Source organism: Notothenia coriiceps, unplaced genomic scaffold (genome assembly GCF_000735185.1).
Source record: "Notothenia coriiceps isolate Sejong01 unplaced genomic scaffold, NC01 NC01_scaffold00002126, whole genome shotgun sequence".
Lineage (NCBI taxonomy): Eukaryota > Metazoa > Chordata > Actinopteri > Perciformes > Nototheniidae > Notothenia > Notothenia coriiceps.
The window spans coordinates 44704-61702 of NW_011334827.1; the positions used below are offsets into that span (position 1 = coordinate 44704).

The 16999-nt window shown below is 39.1% G+C and overlaps 2 protein-coding genes across 4 annotated transcripts in view; one reads left to right on the forward strand and one right to left on the reverse strand.

Annotated features, from left to right (window-relative positions):
* usp7 (ubiquitin specific peptidase 7 (herpes virus-associated)) overlaps nt 1-5801 on the forward strand; it is a 26139-nt gene extending 20338 nt beyond the window's left edge. For all 3 annotated transcript variants that reach the window (XM_010794868.1, XM_010794877.1, XM_010794885.1), the window contains exons 26-32: nt 519-596; nt 701-801; nt 1396-1495; nt 2582-2701; nt 2805-2876; nt 3136-3223; nt 3928-5801. In XM_010794868.1, the coding sequence (XP_010793170.1) occupies nt 519-596; nt 701-801; nt 1396-1495; nt 2582-2701; nt 2805-2876; nt 3136-3223; nt 3928-4034 (666 nt within the window). In that variant the 3' untranslated portion in view covers nt 4035-5801. The remainder of the gene's footprint in view (nt 1-518; nt 597-700; nt 802-1395; nt 1496-2581; nt 2702-2804; nt 2877-3135; nt 3224-3927) is intronic.
* Nucleotides 5802-8604: 2803 nt separating this feature from the next.
* litafd (LITAF domain containing) lies at nt 8605-16166 on the reverse strand. Its single transcript, XM_010794896.1, has 5 exons — nt 16059-16166; nt 11422-11468; nt 11214-11312; nt 10235-10424; nt 8605-9574 (listed from the first exon to the last, which is right to left on the reverse strand). Exons 2-5 carry the CDS (start codon nt 11462-11464, stop codon nt 9457-9459), a joined length of 450 nt encoding a protein of 149 aa, XP_010793198.1. The 5' UTR covers nt 11465-11468; nt 16059-16166; the 3' UTR covers nt 8605-9456.
* Between the last annotated feature and the right edge of the window lie 833 nt (nt 16167-16999).

Sequence of the window (16999 nt, forward strand, 5' to 3'; positions counted from 1 at the left end):
CCCCCTAAAACTATTGGATCTCCTGTCAGAATGTGATGTCATTGATGCTTTATCATTTTTCTCACTCGTCAAACTGTGCTTTTCTGCCATTCCTGAAAGTCTTCGAGGCAGTGAATCACACTCGAGATGACAAACCAGTAGATATTCCAACAGGCAGCTGTCCTCTCCTGCCATATGCGGATTTGAATGCGACTTCATTTGTCGTGAAGGGCCTAGCTGCATTAACAAAGCTATGTGGGGTAGAAAAACCTGGCTTATCAGTTTATTTATTTTCTTATCAATGCAGTTATCCTCGAGTCTCTCTTGCGGTTTTTAGTTAAAGCTGTGCAGATACGCATGAACGGGAGATCCTCCTGACAATAGAAAATACTGTATTATGTGCACACGGTTGCACCGCACATCTCATTTAGATTGAAACCAGTGGGGTCTGAATGATGGAAACGCATTTAACCACAGGGTGCTGCTGCTGCCACTCCCTGGATGCAAAATCTGATGGGTCTGTTTGTCTCTGTTCACAGTTAAAGATGAAGATCACAGACTTTGAGAACAGGAGGAGTTTTAAATCCATATGGCTCAACAGCCAGTTCAGAGAGGAGGTGAGAAACACACAATGTAACACTCCCACTCCCCTAGGGGAACTACACATTCATCAAATGCTTTGTGTGTTTCGAGCAAATGATTGAAACTGTGTGTGTTGCAGGAGATCACCCTCTACCCTGACAAGCACGGCTGTGTGCGGGACCTGTTGGAAGAATGTAAAAAGGCAGTGGAGCTCTCTGAAAAGGGCTCTGACAAGCTGAGGTATACACCCGGCTGGAGTGTGTGTGTGTGTGTGACATGTTTAAATGTGTTTTTAATGTATTGCTACAGTTTTCATGAATGCAGCCATAATACTTGAGGTCACTGCTTTCAATCCAATGATACTACTGACTGTATTGTAAAGCAGCATGCTGTAGCATAAACACACTGTTGGTTCACCTCCAGAGTCCAAACAAGGATCAGTTTCAGCAAAGACTCTACTGTGGTTTCCCAACAAAATGTAAAGTGTAGTGAGAAACAAGATATCAGCTGGTTTTCCTAACACCTCAAAACGACCCTTTACTATGTACCGTCACAGTTGAGTGATCACAAAAGAAAACCATTTGTATTTAAAGATGTAATGAATAGTTTTGAATTATGCCGTGGCAATACCAGTTGTACTCACTCGAAGCTTGGAGACTCATCATTGTTATAAAGTAGTCTTCAAACGCTCTAGGTTTTTTTGCAATCTGCTTCAAATGATTGTTTTTGCAGACCAGTGTTTCGGTTACCCCCTGATTCTATGCTCTGAGAAATGTGTTCTCCTTTCAGAAGCTGCAGTAGAGTATTAATCTTCCCCTCTTCCTCCCCCTGCAGGCTGTTAGAGATAGTAAGCTATAAAATCATCGGAGTTCACCAGGAGGACGAGCTGCTAGAATGTTTATCTCCGGCCGCCAGCCGCACCTTCAGAATAGAGGTATGTGTGTCTGTGAGGCGCCGCCCGCTTTTCAAATTAGGTTTATTTTTCATTTTCCTCCTTCAGTCACTTACCAGGATCTCACTGAAACTGTATGTCTTGATCCGGTTAGCTTGGTTTTACTTTTTCAAAACAATCTTTATATAAGTTACATTTTTGAACCAATCTGAAGTGCTGAACTCTTGTCGCGTAAAGTTTGATTCACTTGTGTTGATTTTTAAGGCCTTACTGTTTTTTTGAACACCCTTAAAAACCTAGTTTCACGTGGGCCCTTTTCTCATGCACCTGCAACTTGGCGCAAAATACTAAACATACTAAATGTTACTTCTCTTTTTTACTTTGGGCAATTTAAAATGTATATTTCATCCTTTTACACTTCTACTTATTCTGGTTTTAGTTGATTCATTTGCTTAAACATTTTAATTGCCACATTTACTCGTAAAGTTGAACAGTTAAAAGTCAAAATTACATTGACATTTCTTATTTGTTTTTCTTGGTCCAACATTATTATTATTATTATTTTTTATTTTTTTATATATAATTAAATCACAATAGTTGAAGTTAGAATAAAGGATTAATACATATCTGGTTTACCTACCATACCCTTAAAGCAATCAGTGCAGATTGGCAAAAACTTTAACCAGTTAAGCCCCATGTACCGGGGGCATGGTACGCAACATCTTGCAAGAAACAGTGTCTGAGGGCTCCTTAAGATTTAATAAACTATGAATGTGTCATACTCACTTAACGGGAAGAAACTCAGACAATATTAACAATTTCTAGCTAAACGAAACACAAGGGTAATAACAAAGGCTCTGAATTAGCCCCGAGCGAAAAAATGCTAACGCACTTGGCACAGAACTCACGGTAAAATACCCTTATTACTTATCGGGTCTGCACAAAGAAGTGAAGATATGGCCATTTGTTCTGGGAATGTCATTTTCGAGCCTGAGACCTGGAAAACAGGCTCGGGGCTGAAATGGTTAACCAGCCGAGGTCAACAAATAAAATATTTAGCCTGCACTACGTTGATTAAATCTTTTCTCTTTTACTAAATGTTTTCTCCTTTTGTGTTCCCTCTTTCAGGAGATTCCTTTGGACCAGGTGGAGTTGGACAAAGACAGCGAGATGCTCATCCCTGTCGCTCACTTCCACAAGGAGGTCTTCGGCACCTTCGGGATCCCGTTCTTGCTGAAGATCAGACAGGTGTGTTATTTATTTTTTTAACCTTTTTGAAAGACAGTTTCTGGTTTATTTATTTAAAACAACTTATTACTCAGTTACTAACTCTTTGCTCTTCTCCCTGCAGGGTGAGTCTTTCCGGGAGGTGATGAGGAGGATCCAGACCATGCTGGACCTTCAGGAGAAAGAATTTGAGAAGGTACGACTCCACGCTCCGTTAGCACAACCGGAGAAAAAAAATACAATTTTCTCTAGATTTTAAGTGTTTTTACCGTGAATACTTGTCACAAATGTCACTGTGCTGTCACTGTCACGGTTCTAGTACTATGAAAAGGACGTTTCCATATGTTACACAAAAATGTTCAACATGCAGTGTGGCAGAATGTACTCTTGTGTTTCCTGCAGGTAAAAGGTGTCGGGCTGTGAACTAACGTGCATTTCTGTGTTTTCTTTCTCAGTTCAAGTTTGCGATAGTGATGATGGGCCGGCATCAGTACATCACTGAAGACGAGTACGAGGTCAACCTGAAGGACTTTGAACAGCCAGGTATTTACTGCTTTTGATGTAAACACAACCATCGCTGCTGTGGTTACTTCACTCACAGCGTGTTTCCCAAACCAAAGACTCCTCCTGATCCCTGCAAAGAAAGAAGGAATACACATATTTACATCATTAACGTGAACTCGTTTCATTCCACCTCAGCGAAGGAGTCTTAACTGCGTTTTGCTCGTCATTCACTGCCACGCTTGTTTTTCAGTTTTCTCTCATGTCGTACGCTGTGAACACGTGCAGGGTTAATTTGGACATTTAAGCGTCTCAAATCTCACACTGCTGCCGTGCCTTCGCAGGAAGCAACGGTCTCTGCTGTTAGCTAGCTAGCAATGTCATCGTTCGCTCTGACGAAGCTTAGTTTTTACTGCAACCACACAGCGATTTAAGCTTTATTGGAACTAAGCTGTAAATGCTTAAAGGTCCAGCGGGTAGGATTTAGCTGAAAACTAGCCTGGCATTGACTCTGATGTGTTTGATTTGTCCATTTTGGGCTACTGAAGACTCATAAAAGCACAACACAGCATAGATTAAGGCCAATGTTAAGCTAACGAAAACACAGACAATGCTAACTAAGGTGAAAAACATGTTTGAATACCAGTTTTGCCAATAAACATTAAGGATGTTTGAAAACATTTCTCAGTTCCACAGCGATTACATCTTGAAATGGGAGACTCAACGTGCACTCACCTCTCTTCCAGGTAACATGTCTCACCCGCGTCCCTGGCTCGGGTTGGATCATTTCAACAAAGCTCCAAAGAGAGGTCGCTACACCTACCTGGAGAAAGCAATCAAGATCCACAACTAAAAAAAAAAAAGCAGCCCACCCTTCCTCTATGTCCTCCTCCTCCTCCTCCTCCTCCTCCTCCGCCTTCCTCCCTACCTACTTTAACACACCATAACCACAGACTGTAACCAACCGTGTTTGTTTGTGTGAGACTGTGTGCGTGCGTATGTGTGTGTTCATCACTTAACACCCTGCCTGGACACCTCTACAGCTCTACACCGGCACCATGTCTTCAGCGATTTCGGATCTTGCTGCAACTGACGGGTTATCCTTCAACCACAAAATAAACTGCACCAACCTCCTGACTGTTGATTTTGTTGTTTTTGTTTTTGTTTTTTTTAATCGTCTCCCTCCGTGTTCGAGGCTGCTCGATTGTTGTTGTTTTCCCCCTGGCTTTCTAAACCTGTGACTGCCGTTTGTTTGTCCTTTTGTTCCAGAAGTGGGAGAAATTAAATTTGATTTTAAATATAAAATAAGCAGAGAGGAAGTGGGACACGGTATAAAAAATATATATATATACACAAATATATATATATATGAACTTCTAGACTTAGTTTTTGTTCTCCCACCTCCCTCACCAGCTTCTTTTGTCCCTTCACATTATTTTGGGGGGTTGTTTTTAAATAAAGTTGTTTGAAGAGGAGGAGAGTTTGATGGAAGGATGTGGGCGGGGACTAACTGACAGAAAAGAGGGGGAAAGGGCATGATGGTCATTTATTTTCCGAGGGCGTCCATCCCGAGGCTAACTAGTTGCGCTGATGTGGTTCTTTATATTTTCTGCTCCCATCCCTTTTTAGTGCAACTAAGCAAGTATTTCCAAGTTTACACGCAAGTCTTTCTCACTTAGTTTTTGGTTGTTGGAGGAAGAATTATTTTTCTTTTGTCTCTTTCTTGCAGATCTTGTATAATAAAATTAAAATCCACAGCATCTGTTTAAAAATAAATGGGGTAAAAAATGAGGAGGAAATTTGTCTGTATTTCATCTTGCACGTTGGCACTTAATGTCAGAGGTTTCTCAGGACTGGCAAATGTGTATTTTGGTTTTTCCGTTGCAATGCTACTTTGAAAGGAACACACACATGCACGGACATTAACCCCCTTGACTTTCTCGTCCTTTTGTTTCTTCTGGGGGTTTTCTTGTCTTTCTCATTCATCCTCCTCTAAGCGCACACACACAAGCTTTGTCATCTTCTCTCGGTTGACTGTCGCCTCCAGGTGGTTGGTAGCAGTAACTGCGCTGTGCTTGCTAGGGAGCTGCAGACACAACAGGTTTGAGGACTGTAGAGACAAAACCAGCATTGTAAGAAAGAAAAAAAACACTTTAAGCCCTACGAATTAATTTCTCTTGTTTCTTTTAAAGCACAGATGGAATGCTCCCCTAATAGCGCATAGCTGGCTCTGTAAAGACAACATTTAAGAATTGTATATTTAAAAATATTAACGTGTAAAATTAAAGAGAAGCACGCGCCATTTTCTTGTTGGGTACAGAAGGAGCCAGGTGTTCATATTTCTTGTGTAGGGTTTTCTCTTTTTTTCTGCGTTCCTGATGTACCATTGACGATTTTCTTCTGTTACATTTGGATTTATTTTTTCTTTTCAAAACTAACTGCATTGGGTTTGTCTTGTTAAAAAGTGCAGTACAAAGATGACCTGCAGAATCATACCTTAATTTGGTCTTTTCCAGTTTAAAATCCTCAGTGTAGCAGCAGTGTACGACAACTATTCCTGTATATTGCCTTTTTGCTGGAAAATGTATGTTGAATAAAATTTTCTATAAAAAACAAAAAACACAACTCTGCTGCTTTTCCACACCAGTGTTTGACCTGAAACACTGTTAAAAGGATTCAACATTTTTGGGAAATGCACTAGTTTCTTTATTTTGGTGGAGTTGGGTGAGAAAATCGATACCACTCAATCTTCTCATCCAACTTGTGCCTAGAAAGCGAATAAGTGTATTGTTTCCAAAATGTCCAACTACAACTTCGATATTTTAAGTTGCCATAAAACATTTTTCCATTGAGCAATAACTAGCTGGACAGAGCTCGGCATGCTTCCCCAAATCCCAAGACAACATTATTCAATTTAAACGAGACTACAGTTCTGCACCTTGGCTTTGAGCTAGCTTAATGCTAAAAAGAAATAGCGCGCTAACAAGCTAATGTTTAGCAGTTATAATTGCTTTATAATGTGCTGTGTTAACACTAAGAATCCATATTAATGTCCCCCCTTAATGTGGTATTCATAATTTTTGGTACGTTTTCAAAAAGGGTTAACTTTCTTTCTTAATTTAAATAATGTGAAAGCTAGCCCGCTAAGAGTTCTGAGGTGTTGCCACAAATGGGGGGGACCAGGAAAGTACATTTTTTTGGGTCCATAATAAGTTGATATATTCCAATTTTGTCACTTAGAGTTTTTTAGAACTTTGTTATGTCTCAGCATTGTGGAAATTCCTAACAGCCTTATGTTTCTCCCATCTTTTCCCGTTTTAAGTTACTGCTAGCTAGCTTTATCATTAGCCTCGACAGCCTCAACAAGCCTATAGGGCAGGGGTGGGGAACCTTTTTCCTCTCAAGGGCCATTTCAATTTTTTAAACATCCTCCGAGGGCCGTACAAATTATTGACCTCTGCTTAAAAATACTAAAATCACAGCCCATTCATTTCGCCTTTCTTTCATGCCGTGCAAAGAAAAAGCAAACTCTTAATCCAGATATCTTGCCATGACTCGCGTACGCGTGCACGGTTGTGGCATGACCACCAAAACAGAAATATATGGACACGAGGTGTGCAATTTAGTTTCCTATCCATGTGAACATGATTTAAAGTGGGGGGGGGGAACCTAACCTCCTCTAGGGGGGTCCTCACCTCCCCGGGAAGATTTTTTTTTAAATGTTGAAGTTAAAAGCATCAATCTAGTGCACTTTGAGAGCAACATTAGGAGATCTATGGATACATCTCTCAACATCCATCTGAAACAGAACTGGAAGCAGATGTATTTTTCTTTATGGATATTTTACAAATCACTCCCCTTTCAAACTGTATTATTGTTTATTAATAACAACTTTTATTTACTGTCATATAGTATTTTATACCTGTTTACTTTATTCTCTTGTTTTTTAGAACTATAATGATCATATAAAGATGTGCCTTTACCTCACTGGTTGTAGAAAAAGCTTCTTATATTCGTTAGCATAGCTAGCTAACCAGATGCTAATAACAACAAAGTTATTGACTGTATGATCAGTATGACAGATGAACAGATCGCCACTGGGCTTACAACTAAAGACACAGCCACGCAGAAACTGGGGCATGTGTACGGCTCCTTATGGGTACTGCAATTTTTGGAAGCGACGTTCTGGTGCTCCCCTGCCATGCTCCCCTGTCAGACGAGACATATACCACGTGATGACACGTTAGGCTCGTGTTGTGTTCAAGGACCCTGACCTTGGCCAGGAAAAACAGGCACTCGCCTGTTTAATTTGCGGTCTAGATTACTTTAATTTTTTTCTTTTTTGCGTGTGTTTATAAATTACCTCGAGGGCCGTAGCAAATGGTCTCGCGGGCCGTATACGGCCCGGGGGCCGGAGGTTCCCCACCCCTGCTATAGGGTAACGTTAGGCCTACTTTTTGCCGATAAAATGGAAGAAGCCCTAATATCCAATAAAAAGAGGTCTATCCAGGATAGTAATACAAAATAATTTACAAAAAATATATACATTCTTGTAAAAGGTGGACTGAAAAAATAAAATCGAGACATCCTCACTGTCTAGTGTTTTAAAGGTCCCCTATCATGCTATTTTTAGGCAATAGCATAGGTCTCGGATATATAAAAATGTCTAAGAAGTGTTTTGCTCAAAATACCAAACGGATCACCCATTCTAGCCATGCCTCATGTCATATCCCTCCATTTCATTTCCTGTTTCAAAAGTGCTGATTTGGAGTAGCCCAGAGTCATAGAAAGATAAGAGAGATTTCTCTCTAGGGCAGCCTATAAAGCTTTAAAAAAAAAAAAAAAATGTATCACATAAAAAAGGAGTGGGCTGAGCTCATGCGGGACCCAGCAGCTACTGTCTAAACTAAATACTGCCGTGATGAAAAGCCATATGGATTATCAAGGATTATTTCTGAAAAAGTATGGAGCTTAAATGCTTTCTCTCCTGCCGGTTATACCCATTGACTGTATATATAAAGGTTATACCACAAGGTGAGTTCCTTTTTTATTTCCAGCTTCTTCACACACATGCTCTCCAGTAGGCCTACTGGTTAGCTCTGAGTGTTAGCGATGCTAATGTAAACACCGACCATATTACGTCCAAAACAGTCAGGCATTGTTTCTGATAGCATTTTGAATGATAGGTCCCCTTTAAAGTGAAATTATATTGAAGAAGAAAACGTTCCAATTTAAAAATGCTGAATTAGATTAAAATATTAATAATAATAATATAATATAAAAATATTCATAAAAAATAGAAGGCAGGCTATAATCAAATAAAAAGAGGTGTCGTACTTCTCCAATGTGTTAATACAATTTGCATTGATTTGGCGTCACTGTGTCACATGCAATTTTAAATAAACATTATTTGAAACATAAAGTATTTGATAGATAGATTTACTTTATTGTCCACATCTGTGGAAATGTGTCTATTGCTTCTCCCAAGTACAGAAAAGGTACATACAACAGTTTATTTACAAGCCCTTCATTTGAACAACACAACGTATGCAGATGTTTCTGAAAAGGATTATATATATATATATATTGTTTTTTTCTGCTGGAATGGGACACACATAAAACGGCTCCCAAAAAGTGCATGGGGTCTGCTTAACCCATTTGTGCCCAACCACGAATCTAAAGACATTTTTAAAATTGGTCAAACTGACTGGATAACATTTATTTAGTCATAGGAAACGGTAGTCCTATATTACCAATTTTAGAAAGAAAACTGCTGTTTGATGTGGCCAACAATTAAATATAGAATGAGATGAAAAATGTATGAACATATTCAAGTTCATTATAAAAGTAATGCAGAGATTTAAAGCGTTAAAAAAATCATAGGGAAGACATTCAATTAACACAATATAAGCATTTCTCTTAATTTTTCAAAAAATCCTGATATTGATTGCTATTGATAAAAGATTTATATTATTTGATCTACAAATGTACTTCAAGACTTTAAACTAAAAATTAAGCTAATGGACTTAAACAAGCCAGAGCTTTAAAAAGTGTGCACATCATATTTAATCTGACATCACATCGACTCCCAGTCCGTTTCATAATAATATGATTTTGGATTTAGCTTCAGCAAATGCAATGGCTCATCCATAGAAATAAAAACATTGTACTGCACCTTTGTCCATTTCGTAAAAATGGTGAAACTGATTAGCCAAAAAGGTAAAGGGATGTTATTTATTATTTCTACGGGTCTGTTTCTGCCATCAGGTTCATCATTATTTGCAGCACTTTTTCTTTTCAACGTGCAGCACTCTGTTGCAGCGAGGGCAGGTGTGGTACGCATCCTTGAAGTCCTTCAAGAAGAAGGGAATCAGGCAGCAGAGGCAGAACAACCTGCAACACACACACACATACATACATGGAGTTAGGGTCCTTTAACTGTATGGGAACATTTTTAACATACACTTTTTTTAGGGACTGCACAAACAAATGATTTGGTTTCTAATTTTATAAGAATTCAAAGACCCTTATGTAGTAGAGAGACTAAAGCCTTGGTGCAGATACAGGCTTGTTGTCTATTACAAAATAAAAACTGTTTTATACACTCACTGAGCATTTTAAACTTTTCTGAATGATATATTTTCGTATAATTCATTCGTAAACAGTTAAGTAGTTCCTGGTAAACTGCTGTAAAAATCTGTAAAATCTTTATCATAAGATATGTATGGTTTGACTTTTTAGAGAACAAGGATAATGCCGTCGAGCTCACTTTGAGAATTCTTGGTGAAGTGAGGGACACATTATCCCCACACTTAGCAACTTGAGTCGATTTTACAAACAAAAAAAGCAACTGCTCTGAGGCCTTGAATTGTATCTCAGCTCAGCTATATTTGGAAAATTGAAATTTTGAAAAGGCTGTTGCCTCACTAAAGTACAATATCACCTTCAGTAGATCTGCTATTATATTGTACTCTGTGGGTATGGAGGTCAAATTAAATACATGTTGTTTTAGTTTGTCTGCAGAAATCCACAAACCCTGAAGCTCAGACTCACCCGCAGCAGATGAAGAGTAAGCACATGAGCCAAGCGTACGTCCCTGCTTTGTAGGTGACGTTGGTCATGACCTGCTGCTGGCAGGAGGTGCAGGTCGTCATGCCGGGGTCATTACCCAGCCCCCCCTCGTAGCTCACATACCTCCTTTTGCCATCGTCAACCCCCGTTCCTCCTCCTCCACCGCTGTTCACTACAAGAGGGAAGAGAAGGTAGGTTGGATAAGGTTATGAATACGAGAGCAGGGGTCCAAACTACGGCCCGGGTGCCAAATGCGGCCCGCGAGCCATTTTGAAGCGGTGCTCAGCAAATTCAAAAAGTATAATGAAATATGGCACACAAATGAAACTTTTGCTTGTCTTGTACTTCTTAAATATAGATGAAAACACATTGTACACAGTAGTATTCATGTGTTACGAAGCCCACTTCAAATACATTCAGTCAGTTAAAGCTGAAAACAAATGTTAGTTGATAAAAATTATTTACACAACAAGCTTGAAATAAACTCTTCATATTATTTCCTCTTATTATACAGTAAGCAATCTGAGGCTTCTGTGAATGAGCTGCTAACACAATAAATGAAACCCTACGGAGAGCTGTGATGTATGGCTGTTTTAAAAAAAGAAGCATAATCAAGTATTAAGCATAATTTACCTACATTTGATTGATTTTGCTAACTTAACTTATAAGGCAATATACCTCGTCTCTTCGTATGTTTTTCTGTATGTGGCCCTCAGTGAAAAAAGTGTGGACACCCCTGTACTAGAGTGAGTTGTAGGTATGGTTTTTGATGTGCTTTACAAGGAAATCAGGTTTGAGTTTCTCTTGTCTTTATTGGCATTGCATTTGAATCTGGGGTAATCCAAAAATGTATTAGTAATTAGGTTACATGAATTACATGTGCATTTAAAAATTGATTTCTGTTGTTCCTGGCCTTCGGGACTTTCAGAGGATGCATAGAGTCATTTTAGATCATGCTTACCTGTTGGGACATAAGAGGCCTGCTGCTGTTCTTGTGTAGGAGGGGTGAACGGAGTATGAACATGGTAAACCGTCACATCATTCTTACCCTGCCCTTCAACTGGAAAAAAGCAAGAGAGGAGGACAGACAAAACAAAACAAGTTCATTAATAATTAATTAGCCGGGCTGGTTATGATGATGTGTGTGAGCGTGGTGCGTTCAGGTTTACCTGGTATGCCGTAGGGAGGAGGAGTCTTCCCATCTGTACTCATTGTGCTGAAAGAGGTAATAGAAAGATTGTTTAAAAAATGTGCTCTTCTGCATTTAAAAGTGACGACAAAATACACAGCAGTATGATCAGTGGTGGAAGAAGTACTTAGATACATACTGTACTTAAAACCAGTAAATTATAAAAATACTATGTTACAAGTAAAAGTCCTGCATTCAAAATCTTACTTAAGTATGAGCACAAAAGTATTGGCTTCAAAATGTACTTAAAAAGGGCATATTACACTCATTTTCAGGTTTGTATTTTGTGTCTCTACTGCAGTGGTTCTCAAACTTTATGAATATATGAACGTGAGCATTCCTTTAAAAAAAACAAAAAAAAAACACTGCTAGAACAGTGATAATAAAACAATGCTCCATAAGTCTGTGTGCTCAAAAAAACAAAACATAATACAATTGTGCAATCCCTTTCCTAGAACAATAAGTAACAATCATTTTTCAAATTATGATTTTCTTTTTTTAAACCATTTTTTCTCCTGGTCCTGGTTCCCCCTGTCATGCCTCTGCTCGCCCCACTTTGAGAAACACTGCTCTACTGTGACATGTCTCCATGCTTTAATGTTCAGAAAGGTCTTTATTTTTCTCATACTGCCTGTGCTGCAGCACCTATTTTCAGCCTCTGTCTGAAACCAGAGCCCAGTCTGCTCTGATTGGTTAGCTGGCCAGCTCTGTTGTGATTGGTCAACAGAAGATACATTCCAAAGATCTTTCTCAATGCTGTAACGCTACTTTCAAGAAAACTGTGTTTCTGCTGATTGCTGTAGCAGATAGAGCCGAAGCATGACTAAAATCCACTGTCATCTCTTACTGACACATGTTTATGTTAGCACCTGTTATACAGTATGTTCTGTATGTCAGTATTCCTGGAAGGAAATGCCTCGGGAGGGACTCTTTTGAGTAATTGCCGGCAGATTTCAGGTGTGGTCGCTCACCGACAGGCTTTTTAAAAAAAATGGTGTCGGTACGCATTAAAAATGCTTGGAAGGATGCAGGGAATTATTTGTTTTATTTTGGACTATTTAGATGATTTATCAGAAAAGTCATTTTACCACAACCTTTAAATTGCCTATGATTATGTCTCATTTGACTATTTTGCGCAAGCTTCATCATCGATAGAATCGTCATCTTATTTTGTTGTTAATATGAATAACCTGAACAGCTTTATTTTTTATTGTTGTCTGTATCAACATAACATTTGAGGGGATGCAGATTAGCATTTTTTTATGATTTTATATCCATGTTTATGTGCATGCATTTTTTCCTGCGTATAGTTGTATGTGCAAAATGGCAGACTCAGCCACTTCCATTCATTTGGCTTTTGCTTAAACCCTGCCAAATACAAATACTACCAGAAAATAGGGTTTGGTTTAATTACAATCTTCAGGATTACAACTTTAAGACTTAATTACTTGCAAAAGTACAGGTAATGTTTTGCATCCCCCTTTCTCCCCCTTCCCTGTCTAACTTTAGCATACTTCGAAGCCTTTTCTCTCAAAATGTCACAAAATTAAAATGATATGTAAAAATCGACAGAAGATCTTCAGTAATTACTGTAACTACTTTAGAGCCGAGGACTTAGAGGAGCAAAATCTTTCATTGTGCTACGGGACCTCTGCCACCTATATATATAGATAGCTATAATGCATTTCAAATACTAAAGGATAAATACATTGCTTTAAATGACAACACAGGCTGCAAGCACTTGTTTTTTAGGCCCATTGAAAAACAAAATCATGTGACATGTTAAATAAAATGATCGCATACAGGAAAAACCCGGCTAACAGAATCCCACGACTCCACCTCTGTCTCTTTTGTCGCCCTTTTCTTGTGTCTCTCTGGATAGCAACACATTATTATTAACACAATAACACAATCCAGCATGACTAAGCATCTACATTCCCGCACACAGAAAGCAGACCTGTTCTGTTATCATGTTACATCTTTTCTGTCATTGCATCCTGTTTTTTTTAAATGTTTCAACACTTTTACATAACCTTCCTTTTTCCCACCTTAAAACACACACATACTTGTGTCCCCCCCAATGAGGCCTACACCTATTTCACACAAATGCGGGGTCCACCCTTTCCTTTTGTTCTACATCTCAGTACAAAATCAGAAATACATTTAAAAAACTCACTTTAAAATAACACACACACACACACACACACACACACACACACACACACACACACACGCCAATACATGTATTTAGGTGTAGTTCATCACTCTCTCACACACAAATATATACATATACTTGTGTTCCCTCCTCATGAGGCCCACACTTTTCCTCTCAATTTTGGGGTCCAACCTTTTTTGTTTTTTGACACTAGTGTAAAATTAAGAAGAGATATCATTAAAAAAAACACTAAACTCAAACATTACTATAAATTAACACACACTGTCCTCACGCCATTACATGGATCGAGGTGTAGCCATAGTTCATCACCTGAGAAGATGAAAGACTGTTTTCTCCTACACACACACCCACACACCCTGTATACACCTATGTGTTGGTGCAGGAATGTGACCGAACTGCATGTTTTCCTGTGTGTCACAGAACGGGGAGTGTCACTGCTGCGTCGCACAACTCTATCTAAAAATCTGTCGAGTGAGCTCATCTCAAGGAAAAAATAGAAACTGCCTGGAATCATGTTGACAGTTTAGCTTTTTTAAAAGGCTGAATGAACTAACGTGACATTTCCAATTGGGGTTTCTTGTTCTTCCAAAGCTTTAACATTTTACAATGCCTTTCAGTCTGATTCTTGACAGCAACCGGTGTATCTGTTTTGATACAGTGCTACAGTAAAAACTGACGCGAAGGCACGGATAACTGGCTGAGTGGCTTTTTCTCTTGTTGGCGGCTTTCCATAAAGCAGCTGGTGCAACATTAATTGGAAAGTTAGGGTGTGTTGGGTTTAGGTTTACCAAGGAAATTTGTTACCCACAGCTTCAGAGTCCTTGTTTGAGTGTAGATAACAAATGATGCTTGGAGATGCACTTCAAAGGGGTTGCAAAAGTTAGATGCATTGAAGATCCTTAGGAAAAAGAGACCTTGTTTTGATTAAAAAAAAAAAAAATGTAAAACATGAAACAAATAGGTAGGCAAAAATCTGCTCAATTGAATAAGTAGGACACAGTTGATGGTGCTTCTGTCATCAAGACGTGACATGAAGCTGCTGATAGAGGTAGAGTCTGGGTGCGGTTTCGGAAGACATTCATCTGCCACATTGCGAAGATACTTTCAGACAACAGAGGGGGAAAGTTAGAGGCTGGTGATAAAACAATATCACCTCTGTGAGAGAAGAGAGCACACATGACCTCAGCTCAGACAGCAACAGCTTTCTCTGCAGATTCATCACTGAGGCAGGTGTGGGAGTGGATCAATGGGGGAGGAATTGGGTGCAACTGATGAGAAGCACTGGCCCGGTAGATAAGCTAATTATAAAAGTATAACTCCAATTCTTCTTATGCTAATGATAACTAAAGAAACAATTGTGGACACCAGATTTAAGGCTTTTAGCTGGTAGTCTCCCAGAGAAAACATCACAGAAGTTGGGTTTGGGGGATCTCTGTCTTTCTGATGTTACGCTGGATGATGTTTTACTGTCTGTAGACAAGTTAACACCCAGAGACGGAGTCTGATTTGTAGGTGTGGCCTCACTGTATATGGATCTGTGCTGGTCAAACCGGCCCCATCAGCTGCTAAGGAGGGGTTACTCAGAAATGGAAATTACCATGTCAATCACTCATCAGTTCAGAAAAAGAATAGAGTTAATTCAACTGTTGAGAATAAATGTAATGCATTCGAGCTCAACAGTTAAGCCACAATCTTTTTTCCTAAATTGAGTCTGAGATTGGAGATTTGAGATACTCAGTCTGACCGCAATTTAACCGTTATGTAATATATATCACTCCAAATCCTTTTACAAGTTTTAGCATATTTCATTGATCATTTTTGATATATGACTGTAGGACAAAGACAAATAAGGCAAATACCGAACTAAGACAACATTTTGCCATCTGCTAAAAAATTCACAGATACTTGGACTTGCAGGTGAAGTTATAGTTAAAACAAAAGCCTGTCAAGTTGTAGATACAGACAGATCTCAGTTTGTTTAAAGGAATTATTTGAATGATATGTCAGTTGTTTTAAGGAGTCTTTGTTTATTCTGTGTACCGCCTTGCTTTCAGGTTCAATTAGCGTTTCTGGACTGTCTCTTTTATTTTTCAGTAACTGTCAAAAATGTGCTTTCACTTCCTTTCAAAACCAGTCAGTGCCTTAAGAAACTACTGCTTTTAGAATGGTCCTTTTATGTGTTATTGGTTTGATGTATAGCATTACAACTTCAAAGCTCTAGTCCCTCTATCTGAAAGCATCAAACAAACCAAACAGTATGGAAAACATATTTGAACCTACTCCGTCTCATATGCATCAACATTGAAATGACTTCCTTTCTTAAAATGTGGTCCTGCGGGCTAAACCGGAGCTTATAAAACCAGTTGTTATTGAGATTTTTCTTCTTTTTTTTCAATCAAATACGCTTTTCCCTACATCCCATATGGATCTCTCGGTCTTACCTTGGCTGTGTGTTGCCGTCAATAGTAGAGATGTGTGTGAGCTGCTGCTGATGTAGAGTCCAGGCAGATTATAGCTGTGACATGCACCTGCCTCACCTGTACCTCTTCTTGACTTCTTTCTTCACACGCCCACAGCTCCGCCCTCACCGACAAAGACCGACTCGGCAACTTGAATGAGTCACTCAATGATTTAGGTGTGACTTTCAAAGGCTGTTCTGGTTGTCATTTTAACTTGTTCTTTGTGTCAGGGAGATTATTGAGGGAGTGTGTATGTGTGTGTCACTCTCTTAGGTTAGGATAACCAGTTTTCCTCATGCTGCTTCGTTTTCCTTCAGCAGCCTTTCTGACATGACAAAGACTTCAGGCAAAAAAAGTTTTTGTCCTAGAATATGACCGGAAGTGATAGGACAGCTTTTAGGAGAGATAGGTATGCATGTATCGGCATAAACTTACATTTTGACCACTTTCCTGAGAAAAAAATAAGCATTTTAGCACCCTAAGTAATCGGAACATGGCCACACACATATGTACGTAGCGAATAAAAAAGCAAGGCCTGAATGAAGTGAAATGGTTTTCTAATGGTAAAGGGCAGAGCATTCACACTCCTAATGTGTTAAATACGGAAGCTGGGTAAGTGGCTTTAAACACAAACGACGAAGCTTCACAAGAAGGTCTAGTGTCAGTTTTAAGACAGCTGTTTATCCTATGTCAATCAAAAAAGTCAGTGTCAGTTTAACATAACATCTATAGGTAATGCTTGAATTAGAGATGGGAATTATCGCACTTTGAAGGGAGCCGGATCTTTTGGCTCCGTTCCTTTCCGAGAGCTGTTCAAAAGAACCGTTTTTTTTGGGGGGCGGGGTTAATAGGTTTATCAGTGAAATAATCACCAGGATAATGATTGACTGTATTGCAACAAATCTACTTTTACTCACAGAAAA